The 17,366-nt window shown below is 40.4% G+C and overlaps 1 protein-coding gene across 1 annotated transcript; it reads left to right on the forward strand.

Moving 5' to 3' along the window:
- Window positions 1-826: 826 nt before the first annotated feature.
- On the forward strand, window positions 827-16,824 carry LOC309701053 (indian hedgehog B protein-like). The gene is made up of 3 exons (XM_082525029.1): window positions 827-2,196; window positions 8,337-8,598; window positions 15,071-16,824. The coding sequence occupies exons 1-3, from the start codon at window positions 1,897-1,899 to the stop codon at window positions 15,766-15,768; spliced, it is 1,260 nt and encodes a 419-aa protein (XP_082381155.1). The 5' UTR covers window positions 827-1,896; the 3' UTR covers window positions 15,769-16,824.
- Window positions 16,825-17,366: the final 542 nt, after the last annotated feature.

Consider the following 17,366-nt stretch of genomic DNA (forward strand, 5'->3'; position numbering starts at 1 on the left):
CAAAAACAAACCAAAAAACAGTCATCTGTGTAAAAATCATAGCTGCTGCTTTTTCTTGGGCCTAATTTTCATGATACTTTAAAAACAGTCAGCACAAGGGATTGAAATCCTTAAGTTTCTTCGATAGTTGCTAAAATTAAATTTTTGGTCAATACATGTTGCATCAGATGACAGTTTCCATGAGTTTCCTGATCTGGTGGAGGGTTGTTGGAAAGGTCTCCTGTTTTCTGGTTTATCTTGGGACCCCTCAGCAGGCCTCAGACTTCAGTTTGACCCCTGGTGATGGAGGGTGTGACATCAGCAGAGGGCTCAATGGGCTCTGAAACGGTGTTGGGTGGTTTGTGAAACCGGATCTGTCCAATAAGCCGCTCAGTTATCCTCAAGTGATCTCCCTGAATGTAGTCTCTGTAACCCCGACAACAAAGCAGCCGGTAAGCATGTCAGGGTTAATTTTGTTCCAGTGTCTCCAGTTAGCTACATTCGGTACCAGTGAAACCATCTGTGATGTGTGTAATCTCTGAATTTAAGAGAACCTTTCTCCTCAGCAAAGATTCACAAAAGATGCTATTCAGCCCAACTCTTTGAACTGTGTTGCTGGTTATACTGTAGCTTCTGAAAGCTCCAACAAGGCATTTAACAAAGAAATGAGTCAGAATCAAGAAAGAAGCACCTTTTGGAGCACTGTACCAAAGTAGATCATGTTCTTTGGTGATAAGGCAGGTAAAACTGCACTTAATGGCGTCAGCTTGTCACTGTTGAGCTTTTGCACTCATTTATGTAAACATTTGTCACCTTTAGGTTTGTTTTATGTTTAGTTTCTATGATTTCTGACTTTTTCCCCTCTCAGCAAGCCACTTATAAAAGAAAAGCCTGAAACATGGACGAAGGCAGTCACTCAAGGTAATCAAACCCAAATTTAAGCGTCTATCACCTTGAGGTGATCTCAGAATTCAGGGCCTTTATTAATGAGGCAGAATTATACGATTTTAGTCCTTTAAAGCCTGAACTATCGTCACGTGTTCGCTTTTAGTGTGTTTTTGTGTAAGTCGAGGTCTCTGTGTCGTCGAGGTCCCCCTGCTCTCGCTTGATGTGCTCACAGCTTCGTTGCCCACAGCAGAGCTGCTACCTGCACTGAGGAAGGAGGGGTCATGCGCGCACCTGCGCTCGCCCTCATGCGTCTCACCTTGGGAACGCGGGTCCAAAGGACACCGGCCCTCGCGGGTCTCGTGGCTCTGTGTTTGCGTGTCCTCGGCGCAGGCCCGAGCCGACAATAAACGGATGAAGGCGGCCGCGATGGGAGGAGAGGACTGAGTAGAGGGCAGGTCCAGAAGGGCGCGGTCTCCTTCTCCTCCTCCCGCGGCACCTCGTGTGCACTGTAGCAGGCTTGCTTCCTGCCAGCATTTCTGCCAGCCGCCGCGCGCCACAGCGACGCATTGAGAGGAAAACCGAGAGACAGAAACCGCTGCGGGGACACCCCGTGACCGCCGTGTCCAACAGCCTACGCGCCGCGCGCCTCCGCGTCTGTCTCCGAGCCCGTTTCTCACAGTTTCAACGCAGAGGCACAGCTTTGAACCTGCTTGCCAAGATAAACTCACCTCTCCTATTTATGCCCCTGCACTCCGCGTGCACTCGGGACACGCAGTGCGTGAGCAGCGGCGCAGAGAACAGGTTCACTTCTCTCCAGCTGGGCTCCAGCGGCGCACTGGCCACTTTTACGCGCCGGGAATGGCGACTTCTGGGGACTCTGGGATGAGTCCTGCTCTGTTGTCTCCGCTCTAAGATTACAAAGGGGAACCCACGCGTGGAAGGAGGGGACACTCCAACAGAAATACAGCGGAGACATATTGGCCTCCCGCAGTAGGTGGGAGGGGGGTGACACACCGGCCGCCAGGCGGAATGCTGCTCTCGACGCTGGTGACGTGCCTCGCCGGGTGCGCGTTCCTCCTGTCACCGGTCAGCGAGGGGTGCGGACCGGGCAGAGGCAATGGCAAGAGGCGGCCGCCGCGGAAGCTGGTCCCTCTCGCCTACAAGCAGTTCACCCCCAACGTGGGCGAGAAGACGCTGGGAGCCAGCGGGAGATACGAAGGGAAAATTACCCGGAACTCCGAGCGCTTCAAGGAGCTCACCCCCAACTACAACCCCGACATCATCTTCAAGGATGAGGAGAACACAGGTGCAGACCGCCTGATGACGCAGGTAACCCTCCCAGCTGCTGTAGTGCCTTTAAGCCCGACTACAGTCCGGCTCAGAGAGAAGCAGGCATTTGTGCGCAGGAGGTCTGTGCACTTTGCCCCGTCTTTAAACGCGTGGACGCTGTTATCTTGTTGACTCAAAGCCCTTCAAAGAAAGACTCAAAGAAAAACGGTCTTTGCCAACAAAATAATTTTATCACATTCATCCCCTAATGATTTTAAATGAAAAAGATGCGCTTTAAAACAGATTTTCTCCAAGTTGGCACTGATTTAAATCACAGCAGCAGCTCTATTAAACTTTATCGTCCTTTTTTTTTTAAATAAATAAAGCTACAAGTTTAACTCAGACATTTCTTGGGGGGCGAAGCACGGATTAGCTGAATAGAGTCTAAAAGTCCTGCGAAGGCTGAACAGTAGAGGTTGGAATCAGAGGTTCACTGTGGGCAGCTCATGCGTAAAAAAGTGGGCAACCCCTTCTAAAAATGTACGGCGAGCGGTCGCTCTTAATTAAAACACTATGTCCTCTGTTTCTACATCATGTTTTTTTGGTGGAGAAACAGCCAAAAGTCGTATTTGGTTAGAGCCCGGGGTCAAGCGTGTGCTCATGTTTACAGTTTTCGTTTTTAGCCTCACTGGTCGAGTTAACAGTCTCCTTTTTGGACTGTCAGAAATCTTTACGACACCGTCACTGATGTGGCTTCGCGTGGAATTTATTTGACTCCCTATTTCCCCAGGAATAAAGTATTTATATCTGGGTCTTGTGACCGCGGGCTTCCTCCCTGAGCGTTTGTGTCCACAGACCCACGTGGGGAATGAAAGCGCGCACTCCGGGCTGGAGCTGTCACCTCGCTGTACACGCTGCAAGAAGTAGAGGCTGAACAGACATGTGCAACACCTGCATGAGCGAACGAGTTCTTAACTGAACCCGATTTATAACGGTTATCTACAAAATCAGGACACTCGAGCGAATTCTGGAATGAACCATACCAAGTTAATACAGGGCCAGTATTGCCGATACCAATACCGATAGCTTTAACCTATAACGGCACCCTATAGGTGAGAGCAGTGTGTCATGATGTATGGGAATTTGTCATTGATTAGCGAATTTAATAACCATGAAATCACTTTTCGTGATTTGTTGTGTTAACTAATTATTGATTTTACTTTCAACAATAATTAGTTAATGCAACAAAAACACACCTTTTAGCTTTTTGTGAATTTTAAAATGTTGAAGCTTGAGTTATATTTTTAAATCTCTATAGAAAATTACAATTTAACATCAGTAAGCTGCTTGCTGAATGTAGAGGGTAGAAACAAAGAATGGACCCTATTGTACTACCATCATTGGTATCGATATTGTTGATATTTGCCTTGACCCAGCTGAGGTTTTTTTTTCTTACTCGTGTCACTTTGCCAGAAAATTGCTCTAAAGCTCAAAGCCTCCTTGGTGTGAGCTTGATTAATGAATTTAAGGCTCATAAAGGGGACAGGTCTTCTCCAAGCTGGACATTTTTTGCAGCACGCACTCGGAGCCGCTGCTCGTCACCGGCGCAGACCTGCACACAATTTATGAGCCCTAAGCCGCAGGAGACAGCCTCCTGTTTGTCTTTTACTATTCCGCGTTACTTTTTTGTTTGTTTTCGCAGTGCTCCTGTGCAAAAATAGCCCACTTCACTTGTGCTGAAGCCTTAATTATACGGATTTTCCCCCTGCCTCTTTAGATTTTATTCCCTTTTTCCTGGGCGCTCCTGAGCTGCTGCATACAGACGCGACTGTTCAGGGGTCGAAGCCGCACTGCAAAAAGTGGCACTTTAAAACTGCATTTATATCGTTTAATGTCATTTTAAAGGTCATGTGTTAAGCTAAGCAAAAGTGCAACAACGTTTTACCAACATACACGATAAATCTGCGCAGATTTTTGCGGATTATTTGGAGCTTTGATGCGTAAAAACTGATACACAAAAAGCGAGACTGTTCTTTAAAAAGTTGATTTTTGGAAACATTCACTTGCATTTTAGAACGTTTTCTTCAGTAGTTTTTTTTTTTTTTTTTATCTCTTTCATCCAGCTAAAACAGGACCCACAAGACTAAACAGAACCTTCTCAGACTCAGAGGGACACTTTTTGCAGCGCAGAGTTGTGCATAAGCGCATGTTGTCGGTCTGTGCGCCCAGTGTTTGTGCAGCCAGCGGTTTGGTGCTAAAACCGCTCCTACAGAAACCCCCCGTCGATCTGTACACCTTGAAAGGAAAACCAACAAAATCTATCGTCTGATTTATGAAGTTCAGCTCCTTGCTCTGACCGCAGAGAGAAAACACAAGACGTTTTTTTAAAAATCCACAGTGAACGCTGTGAAAAGGCATCTGTGGCCACCGAGCCACGAGCTATTCTTATCACAGCCAACATGGGGAAAAAAGACATTTATGGGGTTTAATCCCAGTTTGGAGCCTTAATGAGCCGAGATTCATGAAAGGCTGCATCACTGAGAGACGCTTTCAGTGGCAGCTGCGGAATGACAAGACTGCCTCCAGCCACACAGAGTTCATTTAATAAGATTTCTGCCACTTAAAACCAACAAAATCTCCTTCCATTCAAAACCAGAGCAGATGAAAAAAGTTTGACTGTTTAACCTTTCATTTGATGGGAGTGAGTGTAATCTTGGAGGGCAGATTTTCCATCAGATTTCATGCATGTGCAGTGCACTGGGAATGAAATTATTATGAAATTACTTTAATAGAATAAAAATGTGTTGTTTTGTTGGCAAATTTTGCTTAAAAATCTCCAGTTTGGTCAACAACTTGTATTTATTTGTATTAAAATTGGTGAAAATGTTGTTATTCAAGGCATCGTCCTTCAAGATTGCTTTAAAATCCAATAGTGGAGGAAATAATCGGCCAAACCACTGATGAATGACTCCTGATTGACAGGTTATCAGTCAATTTTGGATTTCTTTCTGACTTTCAATATAAACCACAATTTATGAACTTTAAAAATGAGCTTCATGGTGTATTGATTGAGAACTAAATCTAATGACCGAGCCCATAAACTCATCATGAAAGAGTTTAGTGAGGTCACACAGAGCAGGAGAGCTGGTGGTCCTCTTCCCATAGACTTCTATACAATCAAGTCTTCTTCTTTCTTTCTTTTTTTTTTCTTTTTCTTTCTTCAACAAAGGGAATCACCCCCTGGTGGTCATTAGAAAGACTGCAGATTTAAGGCAGTCTTCAGATTCAGAAGCTACTGTATCCTTTATATCGTTAAATCTGGTTTTATTAACATTTAAATGACAAACTCAACATAATCACCGACGGGGAGTCATTAATCACTACAAGTTTGTGATAGATAACCCTCTACGCTGCTCTTGGCTTCGCAAACACTAGAAACCACATTAAAACTAAACAGAGCGTATCTGAAATAAATCCCACAACCACGACTAAATTAGAGATTTGAAGTTAAACATGCCCACGAGCCTTTGTACTGGCTACTGAGGAAATGTTTCCTCCTTGGAGAAAATGTATCCAGAACTTTTATCCTCTGTGTGTGTGTGTGGGGGGGGGGGGTTAATTAAAAAGAAAATACGCATTACTCAATATGAGTAATTTTTGAAAAAAAAAAAAAAGTTTTAAGTAAGTTCAATGAATAACAAAAGATTCATCCCCAAGTGTCTTTTTAAAACAAAACAAACAAAAAAAACCCATCAAAACCAATGAGGCCTGGAGTTGGCCAAGCCTGACCTAAAATTTCCACTTATTGATCAGCAATATTAGTTTTTTATTTTCTAATTACTCTTTGTCTTCATTTCATTTTGACTCAATTTAGCTTCAGTTTAGCTTCCTGAATAGATTTTTTTTGTTCCATTTTAGTTTTTAGTTGGAGTCTTTCAAATAATCATTATAAGCTGGACCTATACTAAAGGCAAGAATCAGGAAAATAAGTACAGTTATTACAATAAAACAGAACCTTTGAAAGCTGTTGACTCAGAGTCTTGTAGACATCTAGAGTCCCAATAAACACGTCTAACCTTCCCTCATCAGTAATTTTTAAATAAAATCTTTATCAAAGAAATGGTAAAACTAAGTATATTTTCTCTGTACTTTTTAAGTTTTATTTTAGTTTGTTTGCCAAGTTCACAAAATCATATCAGTTAATTTAAATTTTTCCCCCAAAAGTCTGGTTAACTTAAATATAAATAAAAACTAAAGTGTTTTTTCAGAGCTAGTTTTAGTTTTCACAAAGAGGAGATTGTATATAAAGGATGGACACAATGACCACAGTGTCATGTAGTTTGACGATTCAATGTTTGCATTTTGGACTCTGTTGTTCTTGCTTTTATGCAACCAGATGATAATGTTTGGGTAAAAAAAGGTGACTTACTAGGTTATCAAACTAAGTTAACACGCTGCATCACATGGACAGAGCGTACCGACTTCTTGGACGGTCTGTTTGCACAGTCCACTAATAATGCAAACTTTAAGCCTTAATGCAATCTAAACTGGTGAGTTTGATCAATAGATTGATAGATCTCCTTCTCTACATTTGTCATGAAGAGGGAAACTAAAGCTGTCCACATGTATTTTTTTAACAAAGATTTTTCTATGATTGTTTTGAAAAAACAATACCCACGCAGAAATGTAACAAAGTGACATCGAGCAATGTCAGTAGTACGCCAAAACAGGTGGTGATGTAACCCTTACTGAATAGAAGTATTAGGCCATCAAAAGTCCACAAACAGTAACATGGCTCACAGTCTGACATCAGAAAGAAGATAAAGGCATGCACCTTTCACTCCACGTGTAAAAGCATAAATTTCTGAAAGTTTTCACCCTGGAAGTTTTTCAAAATCTCCCTTTTCACAGCATTTACACAGGAAAAAGCTCTTTTTACCAAAAGACCTCTGCACATATCCAAACGCACCAACTCTTCAGACTAAACATGTTTATTTCTGCTGCTTAAGCTTCATAAAAAAAAACAACCCAAATCCTCTTCAGGCCAGTAAGTGTCACAGCTGAAACCCGTCTATGAATTGGCCTCTGGTGACATCTGGAATTGGTTTACGCGTTAATAACCAAAAATATTCATCCTTAAATTAGGATCTTTAATTATCAGCCTCTTATAGTTGTGTTTTTAATTTTCTATAATTTAACCTCCTGGGACCTGGCATCCACATATGTGGTCATCACATTTTGGGTTGTCTAGATCAAAATACAAAATTTTGCTCTACAAGGGTCTGATTTGCACTTAAGAGGACATTATACTTCCACTGTTCTATTGAAATTTAAAACAAATGTCCTTATAACTGGATCTCATTTTTCTCTGAAACAAAAAAGAAAAAACCTGGTAATTCTTTGTTTTAACATTCATCAGGTGCCAATCAGCACAAATAGCAAAGAGTAATTAAAAAAGCATGCCATGAAAGAGTTCGGGTGTTAGGAGGTTAATGTGACTAAAAATGTTCAAAAATTAGGGGTTTAAAAAAAATGAAATGGGGGGAGGAATATCTAAAATTCCTTAATTGTTGTCCATCTTTAAGTCTTTGACTGCTGTTAGTTACATTTACTCACAGTGAGACCAGGACTAGTGCCTGTCTGAGAGGTTATCCAAGACGCCGTGACTGCTGCCCTGACAATGCAGCTCGGGTGTGGATTAGATGAACGGGGCAGACTGGAAGGTGAGATTTGTGTATGCCGGAGCAATGGGAAGGGAGGGGAGGGGTCCTTCAATAGGCCCTCTCACCTCCTGTTTGCTCACCCTGACCAGACTCCAGGTTTAGAGGGACGCTGAGGACCTCTTGTTCTTGTAGCCGCCACCACATGTCACCCCCACCCAGCCACCCTGTAACCTCACAGTCCCCCCCTCCATCCGTCATAGCCTCCCTCCTCCGTTAGCTCACCACAGAGAGCAAACACCGGGCTGAGCTGGGACAGCAGGCTGGAGCCACAGACAAGGGGGAGAGGGGTGAGGCAAAGGGGGTTTGGTGAAGTCCACGAGAGAAGGGGTCTTTGTAAAGAGTCTGTGTTTTCCTGGTTGGTTTTAAAGCTGCGCAGCAGCAGAGGATGAGGCTTCAGTCCCCAGTGAACAAACATATTCACATAAAAAATGCAAATATATTGATCCAGACACGTCCTGTGTGCCTCCTCTGTTGCAGCGCTGCAAAGACAGGCTGAACTCTCTGGCCATCTCGGTGATGAACCTGTGGCCTGGGGTCCGGCTACGGGTCACCGAGGGCTGGGATGAGGACGGCCACCACTCGGAGGAGTCTCTGCACTATGAGGGCCGGGCGGTGGACATCACCACGTCGGACCGGGACAGGAACAAGTACGCCATGCTGGCACGGCTGGCAGTGGAGGCTGGATTCGACTGGGTCTACTACGAGTCCAAATATCACATCCACTGCAGTGTCAAGTCAGGTGAGCGAGTGCGCCAAATCACAGGAAGTAAGAAGCAAGGTGTTCCAGAAACATGGATAATATTAATATGTGTCTACAACAGGGGTGTCAAACATGAGGCCTGGGGGCCAGAACAGGCTCACCAAAAGGTCCAATCTCAACCCCTGGATGACTTTGGAAAATGTGAAAATTGTTAATGAGAAGAGCATCAATTTTTAACTGTTAGCTGTGTATTGTGTCAGTTTTACTCTTATTACTGACCAAACTAACATCACCCACACCCTGTTAGACACTAAAGCAAAGAAGCACTGGACTAACCATAGAAACATTAAAAAAAACAGGAGTTGAAGTCTTTTTTTATTTTTATTGTTAGTATTCAATTAAATACCAAAAAAGTTATGTTTTTTTTATTTTTAGAAGTCCATTAGTTAACAGAAAAGTTATTTTTTGTAGTAAGTTTTCTATTAAATAACAAAAACGTTCAATTTTTTTATTGCTAGTTGTCGCGTAACAGAAAAGTTCCTGTTTTTTTATTTTTAGTTGTCTGCAGTAAGTCATTAAAATGTTCTGTTAATTACATTAATTACAACAAGCTGCCAGTACTTTTCTTGTAACTTCTCACTTACAAGAAAAGACATGCTTACAGAGATATAAGATAAACAATTGAGAGGCAGTGACTTTTGCAGTCGTATCCACTTGGGACCAGATCGAGTTTGACACCCTGGGACCTAGAAGCAGGTAATTATTTCAGCCATTTATTCATGTACTGAGATTTCAGGCACCCTCTAGGTAAATTGCATGTAATTTTACTGCAGTTTTGTTAATAAAGCCTAAACTGCTCTATTTGGATTAGCTCTGGCAGCACAAAAATGTCCAAATGCAAGGATTCATATAATCGGAAGTGACTTCTGAAGCGCGGTGAAGTCTTTTATGCTTTAATCAAATATAAACTAAAGAAATCTAAATGTTTAAATACTCAAAGAAAACAGGATCATTTTTATTTCCTAATGACGTTAAATCTTTTTAAGACATTTCACAGTGAGCCACATTTTTTTTTTAATTTTAGACCTCACAGAAAGGAACCGTGTTGAGTTCACTGCAAGGTTTGAAGGTTTTGTTTTTCAGCCTCCAGTCATGGCAACTAGTGATGCCACAGACACGATTAACTCAAAGTGCTTGGTGAAGGTTAGAAAAGGTTTGTGGTTTTGGTTAAATATTGTTCAGAAAGTCAACAAAACCATCGTCTTCCCCTGAATGATTTTGTAGCTTGAAACTGAACTCTTTCACGCTTGGGGGCAAATCTTCTAAAGCCTACAAATGCTTCATGAAAGCCAAGCGAGGTGTTATCCTTCTCTTTTTTTCAGTCTTTGTGTGAGCAGAAATGTAAAAATGCAAATACTAGGAATTGTTTTGTCAAGATAGATTTTTTTTTTTTTAAAGAAAATGGACTCTAGATTTCTTGAAAACTGATTTCTCATATGTGCATCTGCTTTGCTTTACTTTCACTCTTCTGTCTTTGCCCACTAACTGTTTTATTGCATCTAAAGTAGGCACTATCTCTTACATTCTGTGTCTTCAGTTTATCTCACAACAACCACTCACCTTAGGCTTCCTCAAAAAACTCATCTTCGAGTTGTCTGTGGCTTTCTGCCTCTACTCACACAGCAGCCACCTCATCTGAACTTAATACAGCCGCACACACCTGGTTACCTAACTCTTTACCGCTTGGATACCTGCTGGGGGTAAAGCTAGTTTCTATTTTCTGAACTGAGTGGTTTATGCTATATTTTAGGCCTGCTTCCAGAACAGGAATTATGCAGGACGTCTGCCTCTGTAGCTTAGGCAGAGATCTCCTTGGAAAAAAAACCCTGGGAAACATATTCTAATGGTCGTCAAACCAGGTCTGTACTGATATATTTTGAAGTGTCAAGACTTGAGGGTTCATGGGAGGTCGTCAGATGTTGTCTTTATGGGGAAAAGAATTAAGAAGACTAAAATTCATAATTGCTTCATCTTATCTACAAACAAAACATGATCAAAATGATTTGCAGTGGTCCAGAGGTGCACAAGGAGGTGACCTTGAAGAGGTTAATGGGCAAATTTAAAGCAGGTTTCTATTTTTGTGGGATGAACTTTTTTGATTAAACCACCTGCAAACAAAATGTCAGTCTTAATTCACAGATGGCAAAGTTTGGGGGGAAAAAACAGGCGTCTGTATGCTGCGTTTTGGAAACTGTGGACACAGAGAACTGGAAACTCAACATACACGAAGGGCGTGTGCATAGTTGGCGCATTGGAACATTGCATTCTCCATAGACGAGTCTGCCTTGTCACAAAATTTGTAATCATAAGTAATATTACAAAAGTATTAAAAAAATGTAAGGACACAAGTGGACCCTAGCAGACTTAGAAAAACTGCAAAAAACTATAACTTACCTAAAAAAGTCAAAGGATAATATTTTGCAATCAGAAATCTTAGTTCGGAAACCTGACTTCCTAAAGGTCTTTCAAAGTTCTTCTATGCACAATTGTCTGCTTTTTTACTCATCTTCATTCCATTTCTTGAACTGGAGACTTTATGATAAATGTTTTTGTTGCAAAGCTACTTAACACTGAGTTATGAATTGTTGAAGCAAAAAAAAGTTTCCTAATTCAATGGATGAACCCGTGTTGTGTCTACACTTACCAAAAAACGTAGCAAAGAATCAATTTTATATTGTATCTTACGACACTTTGTTGCAAGCAGCCTGTCACAAAAATACATAGTTAAATACATAGTTTGTTCTTATTTCTTCAGTTGAATCTATGAAAAAAAGTCTCACGGGTATTAAACAGTATCTTTTCACCGAAAAGGTGACTTCAAAGACACATCACATGCAGATTTGAGTGTCTCATTGGGCGAAAAACATTAAAATGAATCAAGACCATACATATAAACTTTACATTTAAATTAAATGTAACTTACTTAGCTTTTAAAAAGTATCTCTCATCTTTTGCTCCTATCCTCTCTCTCTCCAGCACCACATTAATATTCCCCTAATGTAACGTTAGCTCACAAGCATATTTTGACTTAAACTGAACGGGGACAGCTTGTGTGTTTGCTGACATTTGTTCACATTCAGTAGGTGCGAACACAGCTTTATGGACTTTTGCATGAAAGAAGTGGAGACCATAAAATGCCTGACAGACTATTCATCATTTATTACTGAGCTGTAATGTTAAATGCTGTCCACAAATATCTGATAGATGGACTACTGAGACCTTGCAGTGCTTTACTTCACTGCACCAAGAAACCGTGAAGAAAAGCAGCTAATTAACCTACCTGAACTTTTTATTTCGCATGCCAAACTTTCTTGAAAACTTTTAGGTATTTTTGCTGGAAATGCAACTCGTAATACTTGACTCCATCAGGATGTATAAAGAAGAGACTGCACGTTCTCATCATGGTTCAAACTTCTCCACATAGCCACTGTTCTCAGGGTGTCTGTTATGAAAAGTTACAGTTAAAAGTAACACAGATGTGCTGAGAGTTGCACCCTCTTATTAAAATGCATCCACTTTAAACCCCCAGTGACACATTTTACACTGAGTGGTAACTGAGATTTTCCTTTTCTTTCTCCCTTTTCCAACCTTACCTCTCTTTTCCCTTCCTCTTTCTCCTGCTCCTCTCTCCTTCCCTCCCAGATCGGGTTGCGAGGGCCCAGAACTTGACTTGATCAGAAGGGCAACCAATCAAGTTGGTATTTTTTTTCATGTTTTTGATTTCTTCTTCTTCTTTTTTCTCCTAATTTTCTTCAAAATTCTTCAAAATATGACAAAGAAAAGAAACTGGGAAGATGAACTCTTTGACAACAAACACCCCTGCCCCCCAAATCCCTTTAAATGCAATTAAAAGCGGGGCAGCAACAAGAGGAAACAACCACTAGAGGGCAGCAAAGTGCTGGACCGCTATAGATGAAAGACTGGACTGAAAAATTGGGGGTGGACGTGAGAAAAGGAGGAAACGGAGGGATTGATGGAGCATTTTAACTCCTACTGATGCACATTTCACCTCATACTTGAGCTGTTCCCACTGTGCTCATGTCATGAAGCAGTTAGGAAGGTAATATTTTGGGTGAAAGACGTGGACTTTTTTGTTCTTTTATTGCTCTCAGTATAAGGTACGCTCAACAAATGATAGAAAATTCAGAATAGATATATCATGAGATTACTGAAACTAGAAAAGGTATAGTTTGTTTTAACGTTTAGCTACACTGATTCCATATTTAGCCAAAACTTTCACCACAAATTATACTTAATTATTTACCCTTCTCTTCCCTAACACTACTGTTTTTACTTTCAGCTCACAATTTACATCATTATCCCATGTTAACGTTCAAAATTGCTCATCAAGTTTATTTAAAATCTTAAAGCAGACGTATTATTTTGGATTTCATGTCATGGCATTTTTCTATATTACAGAATTTAATCTTGAATAAAGAGCAAGACAAGATAGAGCAACATGTGTGATGTTTTTAGTCTGGAAAACATGAACGAGTACAAGGTTCATGTTTTGAAATTACTAGAATCAAAATGTGTAATTTTAAAGTCATAATTAGGACAGAAGTGGTTAAAAAAATTCAGAGGTTATGAAAAAAATGTAAAAAATAATGTATTAAATAAATACTGAATTAAACTTACATACTGATCCACAAATATAAGCTGTCAAGTCAACATTTTGTCTTATTTATTTCAAATGTTTTGGGTTACTAATAAGCTACAAATTAATTTTACTTGCTTTTTCAAAAGTATGTTACCAGTTTAGTCTAAGAAATGGTTGTTTCTTTATTTCAAAAGTCAGGATATGACTGGCTGGTTTTCTTGCTCTGCTCCTTCCTCCTTCAGGTGACTTATCTTATCACTTGGCCTTGGCTTTCCTACCTTCTCCAAATATTTATCCCCAGATAGACTTGAGCCCTCAGGGGTTACTTTCAAGTGCCTGAACTCATTGCCACGAACACAATCTGGGCTGGGGACACATGTACGACCCAACATGCACCTTTATGAAGGAGGTTGTGTTTGACAGGCTGGTTATTGTTCTTTTATGTGCAGCGATTGAAAGGAAAGAGTCAATATTTGGCTAAAGGGAGGTGGAGAGATTTATTATGTTATCAAGAACTTTAGTATGGAAGTCTATTACTGCCCCCCCCCCCCCCCCCCCCCCCCCAAAAACTGCACATGCAACACGATTGGGAGTTAGAAATGTAATAAAAAAACAAAAACAAACAGTTATAGTTATGAATTTATAAATCCAAATTGTAAAAATAAATTGTATCTAAGTAGCTTAACAATTTGGGTTATTAGTTGTTTTTGGGGGGGGGTTTCAAGGAAAGACAAAAACAATGACCTCATGGGTCTAAACTATGAGACGGATCCGAAGTGTTAGAAATTAAATAAATTTTTACTCAAAACTATAAGACGTTAGATTAAAAGTGTTACTTCTAAAAGCCAATTTTGTGCTGTTTATTCAAATGTATAACAAATCCTGAAGGTATTTGTGTCTCTGATTTTAACCAGCTGCCTTTCATTTGCCAAGCAAATGTGTTAAACACCAACTATGGAGCCACCAGCTGAAAAATAACATAACATATTAAGACACAAGTCATTACTATGAGATAAGGTTCGAATTGTGATGTTTTTTGCAAATATTTTATTAACAGAAAATCTCAAACATTTATTGGCATCTGTAGTCTAAAAATTGTGTCAAACTATGGGATTGTGAGTGTGATAAATAATGTAAAAAAAATAAATAAAAACATTGTTTATAAGATGTTGGTTTTTTTTAATTAAAATATTGTTTGTGATGAAATATAATCCCTCACACAAAAGAAAATATGCTTTTTTTGTTGTTGTTTTTTTACAATAAAATTTGAAATTATGGAAAAGCATTTTAAAAACTTGTTGTAAATAAAGATTTTTATCTTGATAATGCAGATTAACAAAATATCTTCACTTTCTTTCAAAATATCAGAAGCTTTCACATTTTCTTTCAAATGTATAATTAAAAAAAAATAAAAAATTACGAGCCCCACACGGAACCCGACGTATTAGCCAGAGGTCCCTTTATTACCGTTCGGAGCCGCGGACCTGTTTTATATAGCCGCAGAATAGTTTTCTATACGAGATTGCTGCAAAAAGTGCAGCCTTACCTAATGTCCAACCTACTGTTACTCATTTATATTACGATTTAAAAATCTAGTTAGTGTTGGTATGGCGAGTAACCTTCAGTAATAGTAATGAATCACACAGCAATAGTACATTCATGTAGTTATAAAAAGCATGATAATATATTAGGTAATCCAAAGTATTCAGAATACGTTACTCTCATTGAGTAACGTAATGGAATACAGTACTACATACATTTTGGGGCATGTATTCTGTAATCTGTAGTGGAATACATTTTAAACACTGTCCAAACCTGATGGCTATCTTTTATCTCTGTCTCTGTCTTCAGACCACTCAGTGGCGGCTAAGTCTGGAGGTTGTTTCCCTGGTGAGGCCTTGGTCATATTGGAAAGTGGAAGTCAGAAGCCCGTCAGCAATCTGCGACCCGGTGAGCGAGTCCTCGTCTCGTCAGGCAGTGACGGTAGCGGTGAGCTTGTGTTCAGTGAGGTCCTGACTTTCCTCGATCGGGACCCCAAGACCCGGAAACTCTTTTACACCCTGCAGACTGAAGCTGGAGCTCAGCTCTCACTCACTGCCGCCCACCTGATATTTGTATCCAAAGAGAACTGCTCAGAAGGGATGGTGCCAGCCCGCAATGCCCTCAGGACTGTGTACGCCAGCAATGCCCAGCCGGGACAGTGTGTGCTGGTGTCAGAGGGTAAAGCGGGACAGAAGCACAGGGAGGGGCGTCTGTCTCGGATCAGCCGGGTGACAGTAAAGGAGATGAAAGGGGTGTTTGCGCCGCTGACCCAGCAGGGGACGGTGGTGGTGGACGGGGTGGTGGTGTCCTGCTACGCAGTGGTGGACCAGCACTCCCTTGCTCACTGGGCCTTTGCCCCACTCAGGCTGATCCACAGCTGGACTCGGACCACTGGGGGCCACAGTGATGGGATCCACTGGTACTCGCAGCTTTTACACTGGCTGGGGAGGAAGTTGTTGGACTCAGGACGCCTCCACCCGCTGGGAGTGGCTCAGGACAACAGGTGAGGAAGCTGAACTGCAAAGTAAGAGCCAAATAAGACCCTAATGAACTTCCTGCGGCGATGGGAGACATTTGGCTTCCTGCTGAGGCCTGATGGGAAGAATAAAAAAACTCGAAGTGACACAGATGAGACCAAATGAACATTCAGATTTAAAAAACTGCACAAACAAATGTTTTTTTTGTTTGACATTTATATTTGTAAAACACTATGAAGCAATAATCCCTTAAAACATCCTTATTTAACTCTAAAAACACGTAAATTGAAAAATCCATTAATTATAAAATTAAGACGATGGTAAGGTTGACATGAGTCTCCCTTAAATTGGTTGGTTATATGTTGGTGGGTCAAGATACTTATAGGTTGAAAATGATTATAATTTTAGAGGTTTCTACTTTGAAAGCTGTTTATGGTAAACTGTTGATATTTTCTGGATTATGGGAATTTTAATGTGATTTTTAAACAACACAACAAATCCCATGAGGGGAAAAAAGTGATGTATTTTAAGGGTTTCCTTTAAGATACTGTTAAAATACAGACATATATTAAAAAGACTTGTAACCATTAAACATAGTTTTAGAAATAGAAAAGTTATTTGGTTTTATTAACGTTTTAAAGGGGTTTGAGCCTCCTGTAATTTCAGATAATCTCTTAATTTATCCCATAATTTGTCCTTAATCTGGTGTAAACCTCGAAACTCCCTGATTACGGAAATTGTATCTGTTTTCACCTGACCCCAAACCAAACCTCTAACCCTGAAAAACTCCTTTTTTGTTAATTAATGGATGTTTCCAGTTTTCAAATGAGCTACTCGTACTACACTATGAAATCTGGGCAGATTAGTGTGAGATTTAAGGTGTAATTTTAAAGGATTTTGTTTCATAGTGGAGCCTGGGTTGGGGTGGAGGGCTGTGCTCTTTGTAAAAGGACAAAATGTTGTTTTTTTTTCTCCAACACTTGTACTTTCCTGCTTTAATACAGAGATTTTAGAATGAATAATAGAATGTATTTATGATATTATTTGTTTACAGAAAATCTAATAATGTTTATGAAGTTATTATTATGGGAAAAGAGATATTAAAAAGATTTATTTTTGAAATTAAATTATATGGAAATGAGCCGAGTGGTGCTGCCTCATTTCTGTCCCTGTGACTATATTCTAAAGTGGGTTACAAGCTGCGGTCCAAGTGAGCAGGGTATTTTTGACATAGCGACACAGAAGTGAAACTGAAATGTTTCAGAAAAACAAAACAAAACAAAAAATAATATATTACTAGGCTCAGTGTTATTAGCCCCCTTGAAAAACTGACCTGACCTGGGGATTTTCTTCTGATTTACACAGGGTATAAAAACAAAGTTGTCACAGTGTTAAGGAGTTGCTAATGTTTGAAGAAAGTGTAGTGAAGCAACAGCAGTGGTGGGAGTATTATGCTGTGGAGATGCTTCAGCATGTCTGGAACTGAGAATCTTGTCAAGGTGGCAGGAATCATGAAGAAAGAAGGAGATGTGGCGATTTTGAAAGAAAATATCTTTTGGTGGTGCAGCGGTTAGCACCATCGCCTCACAGCATGAAGGCCCGGTCCTTTTCTGTCTGGAGTTTGCATG

The sequence above is a fragment of the Aulonocara stuartgranti genome (assembly GCF_965226115.1).
Source record: "Aulonocara stuartgranti genome assembly, chromosome: 23".
Lineage (NCBI taxonomy): Eukaryota > Metazoa > Chordata > Actinopteri > Cichliformes > Cichlidae > Aulonocara > Aulonocara stuartgranti.

Bases quoted from the DNA above. Each gene is read 5' to 3' on its own strand.
- LOC309701053 (XM_082525029.1), top strand. From the start codon at position 1,897: ATGCTGCTCTCGACGCTGGTGACGTGCCTCGCCGGGTGCGCGTTCCTC. The intron at 2,197-8,336 runs GTAACCCTCCCA...CCTCTGTTGCAG, and splicing joins CAGACCGCCTGATGACGCAG to CGCTGCAAAGACAGGCTGAA. The intron at 8,599-15,070 runs GTGAGCGAGTGC...CTCTGTCTTCAG, and splicing joins CCACTGCAGTGTCAAGTCAG to ACCACTCAGTGGCGGCTAAG.